The sequence below is a fragment of the Cyprinodon variegatus genome, unplaced genomic scaffold (genome assembly GCF_000732505.1).
Source record: "Cyprinodon variegatus isolate N-32 unplaced genomic scaffold, C_variegatus-1.0 Scaffold27, whole genome shotgun sequence".
In the NCBI taxonomy this organism is placed as follows: domain Eukaryota; kingdom Metazoa; phylum Chordata; class Actinopteri; order Cyprinodontiformes; family Cyprinodontidae; genus Cyprinodon; species Cyprinodon variegatus.
In genome coordinates this window covers 2,271,582-2,286,516 of record NW_015150480.1, presented here as the reverse complement: position 1 = coordinate 2,286,516, position 14,935 = coordinate 2,271,582, and the positions used below count along the sequence as shown (strand labels likewise).

The 14,935-nt window shown below is 39.3% G+C and overlaps 3 protein-coding genes across 5 annotated transcripts in view; all 3 read right to left on the bottom strand.

Moving 5' to 3' along the window:
• hmgcl (3-hydroxymethyl-3-methylglutaryl-CoA lyase) overlaps positions 1–3,463 on the bottom strand; it is a 6,503-nt gene extending 3,040 nt beyond the window's left edge. The window contains exons 1-8 of the mRNA XM_015396850.1: positions 3,325–3,463; positions 3,029–3,112; positions 1,289–1,396; positions 1,079–1,174; positions 811–959; positions 649–712; positions 349–537; positions 128–253 (exon numbers count right to left, since the gene is read on the bottom strand). Coding sequence (XP_015252336.1) covers positions 128–253; positions 349–537; positions 649–712; positions 811–959; positions 1,079–1,174; positions 1,289–1,396; positions 3,029–3,112; positions 3,325–3,426 — 918 coding nt within the window. The 5' untranslated portion in view covers positions 3,427–3,463. The remainder of the gene's footprint in view (positions 1–127; positions 254–348; positions 538–648; positions 713–810; positions 960–1,078; positions 1,175–1,288; positions 1,397–3,028; positions 3,113–3,324) is intronic.
• Positions 3,464–4,959: 1,496 nt separating this feature from the next.
• Positions 4,960–14,098, bottom strand: zbtb8a (zinc finger and BTB domain containing 8A). Its single transcript, XM_015396235.1, has 4 exons — positions 13,955–14,098; positions 9,551–10,419; positions 9,282–9,451; positions 4,960–5,763 (listed from the first exon to the last, which is right to left on the bottom strand). Exons 1-4 carry the CDS (start codon positions 14,017–14,019, stop codon positions 5,446–5,448), a joined length of 1,422 nt encoding a protein of 473 aa, XP_015251721.1. The 5' UTR covers positions 14,020–14,098; the 3' UTR covers positions 4,960–5,445.
• Positions 14,099–14,314: 216 nt separating this feature from the next.
• The window catches only part of gale (UDP-galactose-4-epimerase), a 6,321-nt gene continuing 5,700 nt past the window's right edge, over positions 14,315–14,935 (bottom strand). For all 3 annotated transcript variants that reach the window (XM_015396468.1, XM_015396476.1, XM_015396483.1), the window contains exon 11: positions 14,315–14,629. In XM_015396468.1, the coding sequence (XP_015251954.1) occupies positions 14,565–14,629 (65 nt within the window). In that variant the 3' untranslated portion in view covers positions 14,315–14,564. The remainder of the gene's footprint in view (positions 14,630–14,935) is intronic.

Below are 14,935 nucleotides of genomic sequence, written 5' to 3'. Positions count from 1 at the left end.
AAAAGATGTGAATATGATTGATATAAGCCTTAGAAAATAACAAAACAAAAACAAAAGCAGTTTTAGTTGTCCCCTATTAATCAACTCCAAAGAAAATACACAGTATATTTAGAAATTGGTTTCTCACGGTTTGAATCCCAAGTCCATGCAGCATATAAACAACATCCTCAGTAGCTACATTTCCAGAGGCCCCCTGAGCGTATGGACAGCCACCAAGTCCAGCTACCGAAGAGTCCACCACGCTGATCCCCATCTGAAAAAAAAACACAGAATTACCCCACAGTTAACTCTGCAGTCACTTTTATAAAAACTCTCTTTGCATTTTCAGACACATGAACTTAACCTGACCTGTAAGGCAATGAGGATGTTAGCCAGCGCCTGGCCATAAGTGTCGTGGCAGTGCACAGCCAAAGCACTGACTGGCACCTCTTTGGTTACAGCTTCTAACATTTTAGTCATACTTCCAGGAGTCCCCACTCCAATAGTGTCACCCAAAGAGATCTCGTAACAACCCATTGAGTACAAGCGCTTGGCTACCTGCAGGACAGGAAAAACAAACATCCTAAATGCTCTGCATCTGATTGTTTTGCAAACAATGATGAATTACTTATTGACTAAAATAATTTTATGTTATAATCCAGGACTTACATGTGCAACTTTTTCAGGTGCCACATGTCCTTCATACGGACATCCAACAACACACGAGACATAACTGTAATGACAAAAAAAAATGGATGAAAGAGTTTAAGAACGGGTCCAAATTATTTAAAGGTTACTGGAGGAGAGTGAAGAGGAGGCTGTGAGTCATACCCTCGAACTGGCACAGCAGCTTCCTTCGCTGCCTTCATGACCTCCTCGAAGCGTTGTAAACTCTCTTCCACAGAGCAGTTTATGTTCTTCTTACTAAACAGTTCAGACGCAGCACCAAATATGGCTACCTCTGAAGCTCCTGCCTTTAGCTACAACGGAAGAGCACAAAAAAAACAAAATTTTGAACCCCCACTTGCAGCATTTAAGCTTCAACAATAGTAACATATTTTAAGGCAGAGGAGGAACTACAAGAATGTGGAGCACTCACAGCAGCTTGGAAACCTTTCAGGTTGGGGGTGAGAACTGGATAGGACACTCCTGGTTTCTTACTGATACCGTTCATCACTTCCACCTGATCTGCCATCTTATGAACAAAAAAAAGAAAAAAAAAGAAACGCCAGTTAACATTTAAGAAACGAAGCCCAAATAATTCCTACGATCTACAGTTTCAAAGCACAGCGTATCACAACACACGTACCTGAGGAACCCATTTAGGAGACACAAAGCTGGTCGCCTCAATGACTGGGAGTCCAGATTCAGTCAACATGTTAATTAAATGAATTTTTGCCTCTGTTGGAACGATGGTCTGAGAGAAAAAAACAACAAAACAAGTAAATGACAAATAGTGGATAAATAATGCTGACTACACCGCAAAAAACGATGTAGAAATAAGTCAAAATGTCTTAAATAAGTGTATTTACCCTTAATTTGAGGAGGTATAAAAGATGATTTGACAACGGAATTAGGATTTTTACTTTTAAAAAATACGGTAATTAGATAATATACACTTGCAATAAGACAATTAAATCGTTTTTTTTTATTTTAAATGTAAATTGTCTTGTTCCACTGGCAAAGTATCTCACTTACCTCCTCAATTCAAGAAAAAAATGCCCTTATTTTAAGAAAAAATTACTTTTCTAGATTTCAGATGTTTTCTCAAATGGATAGAATGTTGTTAGAAATAAAATCCTATGTGGTTTCATTGAAACAAAGTTTGTTAAGTCAAAAGGTCAGATTTTATACTTTAAATACAGAAAATAAAAACATAAAGACAGAAACAATAAAAATAACCTGTACGTATTTGTAAAACAAAATCTGAGACATAAGTCATAACCGTGGTAGGATTGCACTACTTTTTTATAAAACTAAATGGAGCCTGAGGAAACTGATTGCTCTCCTACATCCACCTACGACACAGCCAATCAGGTTTGAACCAAACTTCCATGAAAGCCAATCAGCATCCAAAGTTCATCTTAAAAGGCTTCCAATCCTTAACTTGTCTGCTCCTGTGCGCAGGCGGTGGATGCTCTGTGTGACTTAATTCAGATGACCCCGTTTCAACCCACCTCCAGCCCCTCCTCCACCATCATAGCTAAAACTTTATCTGAGTTTCATTCCCCTAGGACTCAACCGGTCCGGCAGAAGACCGCCATGTTGAGTCTGGATCTGCTAGAGGTTTCTTCCCAACAGGGAGTTTTTCCTCTCCACTGTCGCGTTATGCTTGCTCATCATGGAAAGGTTCTCTCAACCTGTGTTATCCAAACTGGACTTCCATCTTCCAGGTCCCTGAGTGAAGCTCTAGCATCAGCTCACACAATCCACTGGATCTCCCCATAAAGCTCAGGAGACCGTCTCACTAACCAGCAGTCTACAGACTGACCAACTGCATCCATCTCCACTCCACCACCAGTTTCAGGCCTGGGGGGGGAAACGTCCCTATTCTTTACTCCTGTTCATGCATATCTATCAAAATTCAGCACTGTGTTTCCTGCTGAGGTCTGAGCACCAAAGACTAAAGTAATTGTAACAATAAATTTCTTTTAATTGTCTTTTCTCTTCGTGTGAGTTTTTCAGATTGTAATACATATGAAACATCAAATATGAAAAAAAAAACTGACAGAGGTGCCCACTAAAGCTCAGAATAGACAGACTATGTATGTATGTAATTAAACAAAGATTTTAAGGAAATCCTAATGATCCAGCTTGTGTAAAGTCATAGTTGTTGTTTTGTTGTCATTTATATTTAAAGCCAAAAAATACATAAATGTGTCTGTATTTGTTTCTTTATATTAAGCTCCTGAAAGAAGTAAACCAATCAGAAAGCACCTGCTTTACCTAAACTTTGATGGGTAAAAATATATTTCAAATTGTAATTATTATTACATAACATAGTTTTATTTATACTGGATGTTGAATAAATCATGTTATATTAATTCACCTTTTCATTTTGAAGACCATCTCTCGGGCCCACCTCCACGATTTTCACCTTTCCTGGTAGAGAGTGAGCAGCTCTAACGGAAGCCTAAAAACAAGGAAACACACATAAAACCACCAAGCAACAGCTGGTAAAAAGAAAAACTACCGAATGGTGGAGTTTCTTTTAGGTTTACTGAACAAAATTAGCTTAAAGTTGAAAGCTAACAGAAACATTTAGCTCATTTTTTTTTTTTTTTGTGGCGCTAAATACAAACGTTCATTTCAACCTACGACAAGATAAAACACAAAATAACTCACCGTTTTCTCCTTTGCCACGGAGCTGAACCCTAAATACTGTTGGCCCATTCCTAATCTTAAAGTGCATCTGTTTACAAATCTCACAACAACAGCAGCCATCATTAGCTGGCTAGCAACAGCAGCACTTCTTACTTCCTGGTCGCTTCTCTAACGGAGAATGCGCGGGCGACACCTACTGGTAAAACCTGGAAGTGAAAAAAAATAGCAGCTTGGAGATACAGTTTTAAGAAGTCAAGTTTTCTGTGTATAAGGAAGAAGATTAGGACCACTGAAAAAAAATGAAAAAAGATAACAGATTTTTTATTTTATTTCAGTAAAATATGAGAAAAAGACAGAATTCCGACTTTTTTCTCAGAATTCTTATTTTAATCTCAGAATTATCTTCCTTTATGGTGCCCATCTACATTAAGATCCAAAATTCTGGGATTAAAGTCAGAATTCTGAGATTAAATTCAGAGATCTGACTCTTTTCCCATATTAAATTGAAATAATATTTAAAAATCAGTTAACTTTTTTTCAGTGGCCCTAATCCTCTTCTGTATGTGTAAATATATACAAAAGAGTCTATTCTTTTTTTGCTGTTGTTAAAGTACAGATGTTTAAGTAAAAAAAAAAAAATCATATCTTCCCCAAATCCTTAACCCTTTACAGGGCACTCAGTGAAATATTTTGAAAAACTAAATTTCAAGCCAACAGCCAATTTCCTTTGTAACATTAAAAAAATATGGATATTTTGATGGCAAAAAATAATGTCAGTGTAATAACCAGAAACGGCAACTTGCCCAAATATATTAAGAAAAAAAGCAAATGTGCTTCTGTAAGAAATTCATGAAAAACACTCTGAGAGTGAAAGAAACACTTTTTTTGGTTACAACATAACCTTAGACGCATTAATGCTGACACTGGCACTTAAATTTTTTTAGTTTATAAACCTAGATACAATTGTTAACAAGGCTTATTAACTTTTTAACTTTTCAATTAGCTTTTGACCTTTTTTTCTTGACTTTTTTTTTTTTTTAACTTAATTTACAGTAGGTAATTTATCACTCAATGGCTCATCTAATTAGTCGAATGCCAAAATAAGATGTACAGCCATGTAGCAGGATCTTTGCTGAATGGCTGGATATAGATCTTGTGCTTCTAGATCTCACTGAGGGATGGGGGACAGGAGGATGGGGAATCCCTTTGTAAGGGGTATGCAAGTGATCAAAAACTCTTAATTTGCCCTTTAAAGGGTTAAACATGTCTAAAATGTGTATATTCAGCCTTATAGATTTATTCTAGGTCTTGTGTAATTAATTCTCTGGGAACCAAAAACTGTGGTTCTGGTTTTTGATTACACAACTTTTCTCATAAAAACCCCCCATTCTCATCTTAAATCTAGCATATTAATTGTATTCTGAAACCTGTCTTTCAACATTCCTTCTTTAAGTAATTTGTTCTACTTTTAAATGAGCTGATATGACTCTTTGTATACTTTATGATTTCATATCCAGAAAAAAAGAAGCAGCTTTAAATGTTTTAGAACATTAAAACTACATGTAAAAATGGTAAATTATGAGTAGCTGATAGAGATGTACTACTGAAAGTAGCAACTTATGACAAACCAGACACGGGTGTATAAAAATATCTTTAATGTGTGAGATAGTAGAAATAAAAAGTAATAAATAAATAAATCTTAAAGGATTATACCATAGTGCATATCATAAAAATGAAATTAAAACATGGCAGACAAAGACTCCAAATGAAATATGTCTTAAACTCATAATTCTTTAGTAAGACCCCTAAAAGCTGCCATTTTGTCTGCATCACCATTTCAGCTTTATGGCCAGGAAACTTCCCAAAGGGCTGCAAAGACAAAGTGTGTTTTCATGCATTCCAATGAAGAATACTCACAGGAACTATTATAATTACAACACCAAAAACCAAAAACAATAGAGATTAACATGCATGCTTTGGAGAGTGCATAACTTAAGCAACATTTACAAAAAAAAAATGTTCTGCAGAGTATAATAAAACCTGCACAGTCTAGTATTTACATATCCAGGCCCCAGTTATTTTTCATGGCTTTAGGAACAGATAAAACATTGTCAATATATCTGCACAGAGTTTGGTCTTCCTTCACTGCAGTTCCTCGTCGCTGTCATCCACTTGCTGGATGATAAGGTCGGCACCTGAGTCTTCAGCGAGATCATCTTCATCATTCACCATCCAGTTCCTCTTGGCATCCCCCTCCTCCTCACCATCCACGCCTAGTAACAAGGCCGGCTCTTCGTTGGGTGTCTGCAGACCATCCATAGGTATGTCGTCGCAGCCCACCTCCTGAATACAGTTGGTGCACATGCGGTAGCGCCGTGTACCCTCACACACCACATGTCCAGTCTCCTCTGTCACCTGACACTTACACTTCCTGCACACCAGCTTCCTGGCTTGATGGATCTGTAGAAAGACCCACAAAATATTTAAAACAGATTTCAATTACTTTACATTTTCATAATCCTGGTTGATATATGTTGCTTAATCTGAAGTTTAGACTCCATACTCAAAATAACTGAATGTATGCCTCTGTGAGCCCCTATAGGCTTTAGCACTAGAGATTGCACACATAGGCGGTGTGAAGGAACAGACTTGTCCAAATCATCTCATACATGCCTGATACCCTGTGCATAATTACATCTTTCCTCTTCGGGCAGGTGCAAAGGATGTTTAAAGGACCTACCCCACAAACCACTCACATAGGCCCCAGGTCAAGCTGAGTGGCAAATACAACATTCATCCCTCGAAGGATGCCTGTTTTGACCAAACATTAGGACCAATACTCCTGCTGAATAACCAACTCTATAGGTGGTTCCCTTGAATAGGTAAAAAAAGCATTTTCTATTGTCCAATGACTTATATGCTTAGGTCACACAGGCAAGACCTTCTACAGGTCGCATGTTGAAGGCAATCAGACCATGATCGTCACACCTCTTTTAGGCAATAGTGCCGTGCAGGAATTCAAAGCTCTGCGGCGAGTTATCAGGGCATTTCAGGGCTGTATCAGATCTGATTTGTACTCTTGGGAAATATCTACACTGACTGAGTAGAGCTATTAAAATCATAAAGGCCATGTCCCACCCAGTAACTGTAATTGTTAGGCCCCTGTCACACTTTGACGATTTAGCCAGTGTATGCCTGACGTCCCAGAATCTTATAAAACTCTGGCATACACTGAACTTTCTATGAATTTTTTTAATTTTGGGTGTATACATAGCATATTCATAACGAGTCCAGAACTAATGTCCAACGACAGCCTAACTTATGCATTAAGCACGGCAGTGTAATGCCAATGAAATGTTCCAAGACAGTGTCCTGAGGGGGGCAGTGATGTGCCTGGAGGAGCCCTGCCTGAATAAAGAGATTTATTTGATTGCGGTATTAACCTAACTGCTGTTTACCGCCCACCAAAAAGAAAGGTTTGCAGTTGCAGCAAATTTAGCGTCATGTCTGCTAGGAAGTTTGTTGGCCATGGGCGTGAAAGCAGGGAGGATCCATCACACTCACCTTCTGGCTCACCCTATGATGGGAATCAAGTCTGGAGGAGTACTGACGCTTTCCTCCTGTGAACCCCTCTTATACTAAAATGCTGCCAATACGCCATTAAACAGAACAAGAAGTTAGAAACATGTTCAGCAGTCATCTAGAACACGTCAAATGCGTTGCTATACATTGGAGATACGTTCTGGATAAGTTATGAACAGGTTAATCATAGGTTTTGGATAAGCTAGACACCACGACTTATGGGAAACTTACACTTAAAGTGTGTCAATGATCATATAACTTACCTGTAACATATGGCCCACACATGAGCATACACTGGCATACGTCAATGCGACCCATAGCTTCTCCAACGTATGCCAGCACTTTTGCCAGATTTATCGTACGTCAGGCATACGCTGTCTAAATCGTCAAGGTGTGACAGGGGCTTTAACAAATGCTGCTCCTCAGAGTTTACTACTTTTTATTTGTTTTGCATAAAACTAGAATAATTATATATTACTTTTTAAGATCCTCAATATGTAGTAAAAATACTTTTGGTAGATCAAAAACTTTAACAGCCAATAAAGAGTTACACTAGAAATCATGACATCCTGAAATAAATCTCAGGAAAACATTTGGACATGGTTGTCAGGGTGGGAACTTTCATGTCGTGTGTGGTGGACACAGTGGGGTCAGGAGATGCTCCCACAGAGAGTGGGTTGCCCACTCTTAGCAGTGGGTCACATTTCCCCCGCTTTTTTGTTAAATAGGGCCTGGCGGAGTAAAAAATTTTGAGATATGTCTGTTCTTACCCTCACAGGCTCCAAATGAAGGTGATGAGAGATAAGAATGAGTTACACAGCTTTCTTCAATGTTGATTGAGGAGATCCGTCTGGCCAGTGAAAGATATATTAACCTAACAGAGAATGGCCCTGATGAACTGAAGTTGTTTTTCCTCCAAATGTTCAAGTGTGAGAAAGTTCTTTATGCAGGGAGTGGGCTGGTTCCCCTGGTTGGAGTGTGTGTGTGTGTGTGTGTGTGTGTGTGTGTGTGTGTGTGTGTGTGTGTGTGTGTGTGTGTGTTGGGATTTTTGTAAGTTTGAACCATTTTTCTTGCTAGAAATGGCTCTGTCTCAGCTTCCTAACTCCACAGCACCCTTTAGTATATTACCTTAACCCAGTGCTTCTCAAATAGTGGGGCGGGCCCCCTCTTCGGGGCGTGGTGCGATACCTGGGGGGGCGTGTGTGACCCTGGGGAACAGGCTTTTTTTTTTTTTGGCCGTACTAGTATAAAGTGTAATTGCGCATCCACTACAGTAGGTGGAAGTGGTGCTCTCATTGTTACTTCTATCACGTTTGGGACAATGCAACATTTTACGACTTACAAGACAACAGCTTTGCCTTGGTTGCCAGTGTTGAGTCAACAGAAAGCTCCGACTGCGTTCTATCTATAGCCTCCGTTATTCAACATAACAATCCCCAAAATGAAAAAGTTTTTAACAGGGATGAAAAGACAAGCGGAGAGAGACAAAGATAATGAGACAAAAGAGTCACCCGACAGCTAAGACAAGGAAATACGACGAATCGTATTTAGCGCTTGGCTTCACGGTGAACACAGTTGGAGAAGAGGAAAGACCGGTGTGTTTGGTGTGTCTAAAAATGCTTGCAGCGGACAGCATGAAGCCAAATAAATTAGCGCATCACTTAAATATGTAACACCCTAACCACGGCGATAAGCCGCTAGAGTTTTTTCAGCAAAACGTGCTGAATATATGCACCATATGTTTTTCTTTTTTTTGTTAATGCTAATAAGGATACAATGTTATGCAGAGATGGATCGTCATGGTGGGGAGTGGGGGGCCCAAATAGTTTTCTTCTTGCTAGGGGTGGGGCGTAACAGAGAATAATTGAGAAGCACTGCCGTAACCAAAAAATTTTAGTCTTCACACAGCCAATAGTTTTATACCAGTAGTTGAAGGTTCCACTGGTGCTCCACACTGAGGACACACTGCTTGCTTCAAAATGGCTTAGCTCTAGGTCTGGTACCGAACCTTAATGTCCCATAATCTGCAGAAATAGAGCATTGTATCCCAAGGTTGCTAGCTAAAAAAAAGGTCACGGTTTTTTAGCTTTAGTTGAGCAGAGATGTAATGTACATTACATGGTCGTTTTAAGGAAGACTCCTCATGCAGATGATGTGCAATAAAGGAGTGTAAAATTATGCTCAATCTGCTGACTGAAGTCTTCTTAAAATGGATTTTAATGTGTGAACCGGCAATACTGAAATAAGCTGAGCGATGGCATCACGGGTTAAAAAAAACAATCTACACTGAACGGTATGTAGCTTGATTTAAAATTTTTCCTCCTAACTTTTTCTGTGTAGATCTTTGAAGCTGCTACATGAAAAAGCTCAATGTTTCCAACTGTGAGAGGACCTACCGTCTCGAAGTGGCTACGTAGATGCTCCAGGCGGGTAAAGCGCTTGTTGCAGGCCTGACACGGATACGGTCTCTCCCCAGTATGACAGCGCAGGTGGCGTTTCAGGTCCGCCTTCCTCTTTACAGTGTGTGTACAAAAAGGGCATTTAAAGCGCATAACAGGGTTAGAATCTGCAAAGATGATCAGATAAGACAGAGACGTTTGTCTTTTCAAACTTATTCAAGTCTGCTCATCAATAGCTTTATGAGGGTGTGTCCAGTGAAACACACCTTTATTGAAGTGGCCAATAACACCAACAATTGGAGGTAGCGTGGCATAAAGCTCCTCTGCCTTTTCAGCCTTCATGGTTCTTGCCTCTTGAATATCCAGGTCTTCATGCTGGCTTGAACGAGTGCTGTTGGATGCTCTCCTTTTGGTCCCGCCTTTCCCGCGCCGGCGCTCTAATCCAGGTAGTGTGTAAAGCGGGTCTTGTGGATCATTCAGATCATCTGTCTCTGCAGTGAGCTCATTAGCAGGACTACTTGGGTCAGTCTTTATGGCTGAACCTTCCTGCTCTGAATCCTTCCCCATAAAACTGGACTGGGATCTGGAGTTGTCACGGGTCCAGAGCGCAGGCGGTGGGCTGACGGAGCGGGGATCCTGCTGCTGATGCTCTGCTGACTCTTCTCCTGCTCCACTCGTGAAAGAACAGGTCTCAGACATGCTGTGGCACCGATCACTGTCTTCATCCTTTACACTAATGTCCAGAGAGGACTTGATGAAGTTTTTGCAGTAGGTGATGACGCTGTTCATCTGCAAGTAACTAGCTGCAGACATGACCTCAATCACATTGTGACTGGAGAGGTCCAGTTGCCCAGAGTAGATGAAATCCAGGATGACGGTGAAAATCTCTGGGCTGAAGACGTCGAAGGTGGCGTTGACAGTTTCTGGCACCCCGTCCGGCCCCTGGGACAGCAGCATGCGAAAGTAGCCACTGCTGGCGAACAAGACATTGCGGTGGGCCCTAAAGAGCTGGCCCTCCACTAGCACACTGCAGTCACAGAAAAGCTCCCGGCGGCGCTGCTCGTTTAGCTGCTTCAGTAGGTTGTTCTGGTGAGATGCTGTGATGTCGGCCGTGTTGAACCACCTCTGAGGTTGCCTGCAGGAGACAAAAAAACAGCAGCATCCCTGTTTGTCAACACAAAATACAAACTGGATGCTTACATCACAACAGGGAGCTTGTGCACAAAATTTACTGAGAAATCAGATATTTTTAATCTTGTTTACATGTCGTCATGATGAAAAAACGCATCATTTATTTAAATAGGAATGAAATTAGGGCTGAAACAACTAATCTGATAGTTTAATGATTAATCGATTATTAAAATAATCATCAGCTAATTTAGTAATTGATTAATCGTTAACTTGAATATAGAGACTGCAAAACATGCCTTAAGCTGACAGAGTCACCCACTTAGAGCAGTAATTATATCAAAATTGTAAAAAAATATATATAAACATTTTGCATTTAAGATATAAAAAATGTTTTTATCTCTCAATATGCTCTATCCAGAACTACTTAAGAAGAAAAGTTTTAGTTTCGCCTGGTTTAATTTCATTAAAAAATCTTCTTTAAGGATCCTTTTGCTACCTTGTTATTAATCTGTTAATCGGGAAAAATAATAAATAGATTTGATAAATATTGATTAGTTGCATCCCTAAATTAAATTAAACTAAGTAGGACAATTCATTTTTAACACCATTCACAAACACAAATATGTTTGTGTGGTATATGTTGGCAGCAATACAAACTATTTAAATCACTGTCATAAATTTCAGCATCAAAGATTAAACTTTTTCCCATTTTATTTGCAAAAAAGATTATGTTTAGTCACACTAGACGGAGACAATCAGAACAGTGAGTTTCACATCTTTCCTTCTCTCTGTTCTTTCCTGGAATCTTCTATATGATTTGATCTAAACTATTCCTTTAGTTCTGGAAGTTTAAACTCTATTTCTCAACTCTTTGTGGCTTCTGACAGATTTTGCATAAAACTGTACTGTATTTAGCTACTTTATTTTCATCAACTCTGACTAGTTTCACTGACTTTACTGAAGAAAATACATTTCCTCAGTATGATACAGCCACCACCGTGAATTACTATGTGTAGGTTAAGCTGTTCTCTATAGAAAGGTGTTTTGCATGTTGGCCAGCAATGTTCATTTAGGTGTCTGACTGAGCACCTTCTTTTAGAGGGTTGATGAGTCTCAAGGCTTGTAGCAAAATGCAAACATGACTAAATCCTTCTTTTATTAAAGAGTGACTGTTATCTTTCCAATCTTCCATCAACACCAGACAAAATTCGGAGGGCAAATAATAGTTGTTCTATTCACAGATTCTCCTGTGGATCTTTGCAGCCACTAAAAAGTCACTTTTGGCTTCCCTGATTACTGCACACTTTATCTGAGCTGTCAGGTTAGGGATCTGGACATGTATTTGTAGATTTGCATATGTGCCATTTTCTTTTTATTCTCCTACAATGAGCAACAACCAGTGTTCAGTGTTCTTAAGCCCTGAATAAAACTATTCAAACTATCCCTAATATTTCTACCATCTGTTTTGATCGTCATGATTTTTTTCTTAATAATGTTTTCCTAAAAGTCTCTTCAAAGAAGATATGAATTTATACTGAAATTTAATTACACTCAACACACAATTACACAACTATTTATTACAGTAATTATTTGATCCTAATGGAGATTAATCACATTGTATATCCTGATTAGGGTTATTAGGCTAAAATGGGCTGATTAAATATGCAATGCATACTTTTCAGCAAATATATTTTTAAAAACAACATTTACCGGTATTATTTTACTTCTGCTATACACCCATGTAATGGCACCCTGGGTGAGTCTGTCCCTCTACTTCCCCAAACCCCTGCTGCCGGGTGCAACGCAATTTTTTTGAAACCTCCTTGTTTTTGTGAAGCTAAATGTAGTGATCAGGTAACCTGAAACTTGAGCCTCCCTCAACATAATGTCAGCTTATTTGACAGCAAACACAGCCTGATTTCTCCTCTCATAGCAGCATTTTCTTCTAAACACAGGGTGGTTCTACATGGATGAATAAAATATATAGGATTTTGTTTAGAGAGCACACTGCAAAGAAATTGAAATTTAAATAAGTCATTTTTTTTTCTTAAAATAAGTGGCATTTTTTTCTTGAATTGAGGAGCGAAGCGGTTCAATTTGTCAATGAAGCAAGACAATTTACCTTTAAAATAAGAAAAATCAATTGTATTGTTCTATTTAAATTGCATATTATCTAATTATCTTATTTTAAGAGTAAAAATACGCAAATAATCTTATTTGCCAAGTCAAATTAAGGATAAATATACTATTTAGGATTTTTTTCTTGTTATTTCTAGATCCTTTTTGCAATGCAGATAAAAAATACATCCAAGGTCCATTTCATCACACACAACTTTGCACACTTTTCTCCATGTGCAATTTTGAGAGACTGATTTTTAAATTTTTTTTCTATAGGAGGAAAGGGAATTTTGTAAGATATTTTGCCTAAATAGGTTAAATAGATATCTTTTGTGGTTGCAAAAAAATAAAAAATAAAAATAAATAAATAATGAACATCCCAAGTCAAGTACAATGAAACATCTAAAGATGACCTCTTTTAGTTTTCCCAAATAACCCAAACTTCATCTTCATATTAACATTAGAGTTTAGGCTATGTAAAAAATAAAAATAAACATAGGCAGGACAGGCCAGTCTGTCTGTACTGGAACACTCCGCCCACTTTACTATTTGCTGCACTGTGATTGGCCGAGAGAGACTTCAATCAAAGAACGCCTTTTTTTTAATGGGTTACGCCCGGCTCTAGTAAGGTGAGCTTCGGGTGACAAACCCTATAATCATTTCTGTGTGCTTGATTCACAGAGGTTGGGAATTTTATAAAGCGAGATTCTCACTGATGAATGAAACGCATCAAGCGTCTGTTAAATTATACCATGACTATCTGGACCTGCAGCTTAAACAAAAAGAAATTTCTCTCAACCTCATTTGAATTACAGGATCTAGAGTCCAGGATGAATCTGATTGGAAAGCTTCCTGCGTAAATGAGCAGGCCGTGAAATGCTCCGCAGCGCCCGATAAAGTCACGCTGAAACACCCGCCTGCCATACTATGCAGCCCCCTTCCTCCTCTGGAAACAGATCAAAGCTAAACTAAGCTGGTATTTTTTTTAAAGAGGCACCATTCGACCTACAAAACGACACGATCCCCGCTGCAGTCCTGCAAGAGAAAAGCGGGCAGCGCCGCACCGGAGCAGCCCTGGCTGTCCTGGAGCGACGCCCACTTCAGGCTCCGGCAGCACAATGGAGAAAACAGCCGCTCAGATAAATAAACACACTGATGAGACATGACGCGTTTAAACACCCGTTTTTTGTTTTTTTATTGTTTTTTTAATATCTCCTTAAAGCCACCCCTCCTCATCCCACCCTCCTCCCCTCGCTGGAGGTCCGGAGCGCGTCGAGCAGCGGGGGGAGGATTTGCCTGCTGCCCAGATCGAGCGGCTCTTTCTCAGGCGAGACGCGCCGCAGAGACCCGCTTACGCCCCATTTCCTCATCTCCCCCCCTCCTCACCCACCCCGCTTTACAAAAACGCCGTTAATACTCACTGGTGGCTGGGTTCACCCGGCGCCCGGTAGAGCCTGCTCGCCCCTAAATCTCCCACCATATCCATTTTATCGCAGATTCACCCCCCCTCTGCTCCAGGGTCCACAGCCACTCACTTCCTGCTCAGCCCTAAAGACCGAAACCCGGTCGGAGCGACTGGAGCTCTCTGCTGACGTGGGTGTTTATTAACTGGGTGCCCGAAGGTTCAAGGAGCCATTTAAAGCCCCAGCGCCCCTTTTAAAATGAGCAAGTGAATAGCCCAGTGATTAGGACTCTGCCATCAACTGAGCTCCTTTTAACCTTAAAATAAATGCAATGTGTTCATTTATGAAGAAAAGAATAAAGTGAAACGGTGCAACTGATTTAGTCTGTAGGAAAATGTGTTTATTCTCCCATTAGTATGTACACTTATAAAGAATATTTCCCTTATTATACCTGAAATATAAGCAGAGCAATTATATATAATTATGCTTCCTCTGGTACAAAATCTCTTGAAACAGTTTATAAAGAAGAACACATGTTGCAGCTTTATTCAAAGGCAAAATCTGTAAAGAGAGAGAGAGAAAAAAATCTGTTTTTGAGGTGATTTCTAAAGAAGTAGCTGCAGTTGCATCAAGACGATGTGCCATTGGTAAATCCGGTGGGATTCATGGATTGCCAGCGCCACAGATCCTCACCTGAAAAATTCAGAAATATGTATAGAAAGTATAGGAACATCAGAAATGCTTTGTTGCAGTAAAAAGCATATCGATAAATATATACGCATTTTTTAACATTTAATGATATGAAAACCAAAGGCTTTAATGTTTTTATTTGGGGGTTCTTTGCAATTGACAAACATCTCAGTTATAAAAGAAAATACGTTTCAATAAAATAAGTATTTTTACTATTTAAAACCGGAAAGGCTTGCCCTCTATACTCTGATGACCCTAAATCAAATTCAGTGTAACCCACCTTTTCTGAAGTATAAGTACATATATATA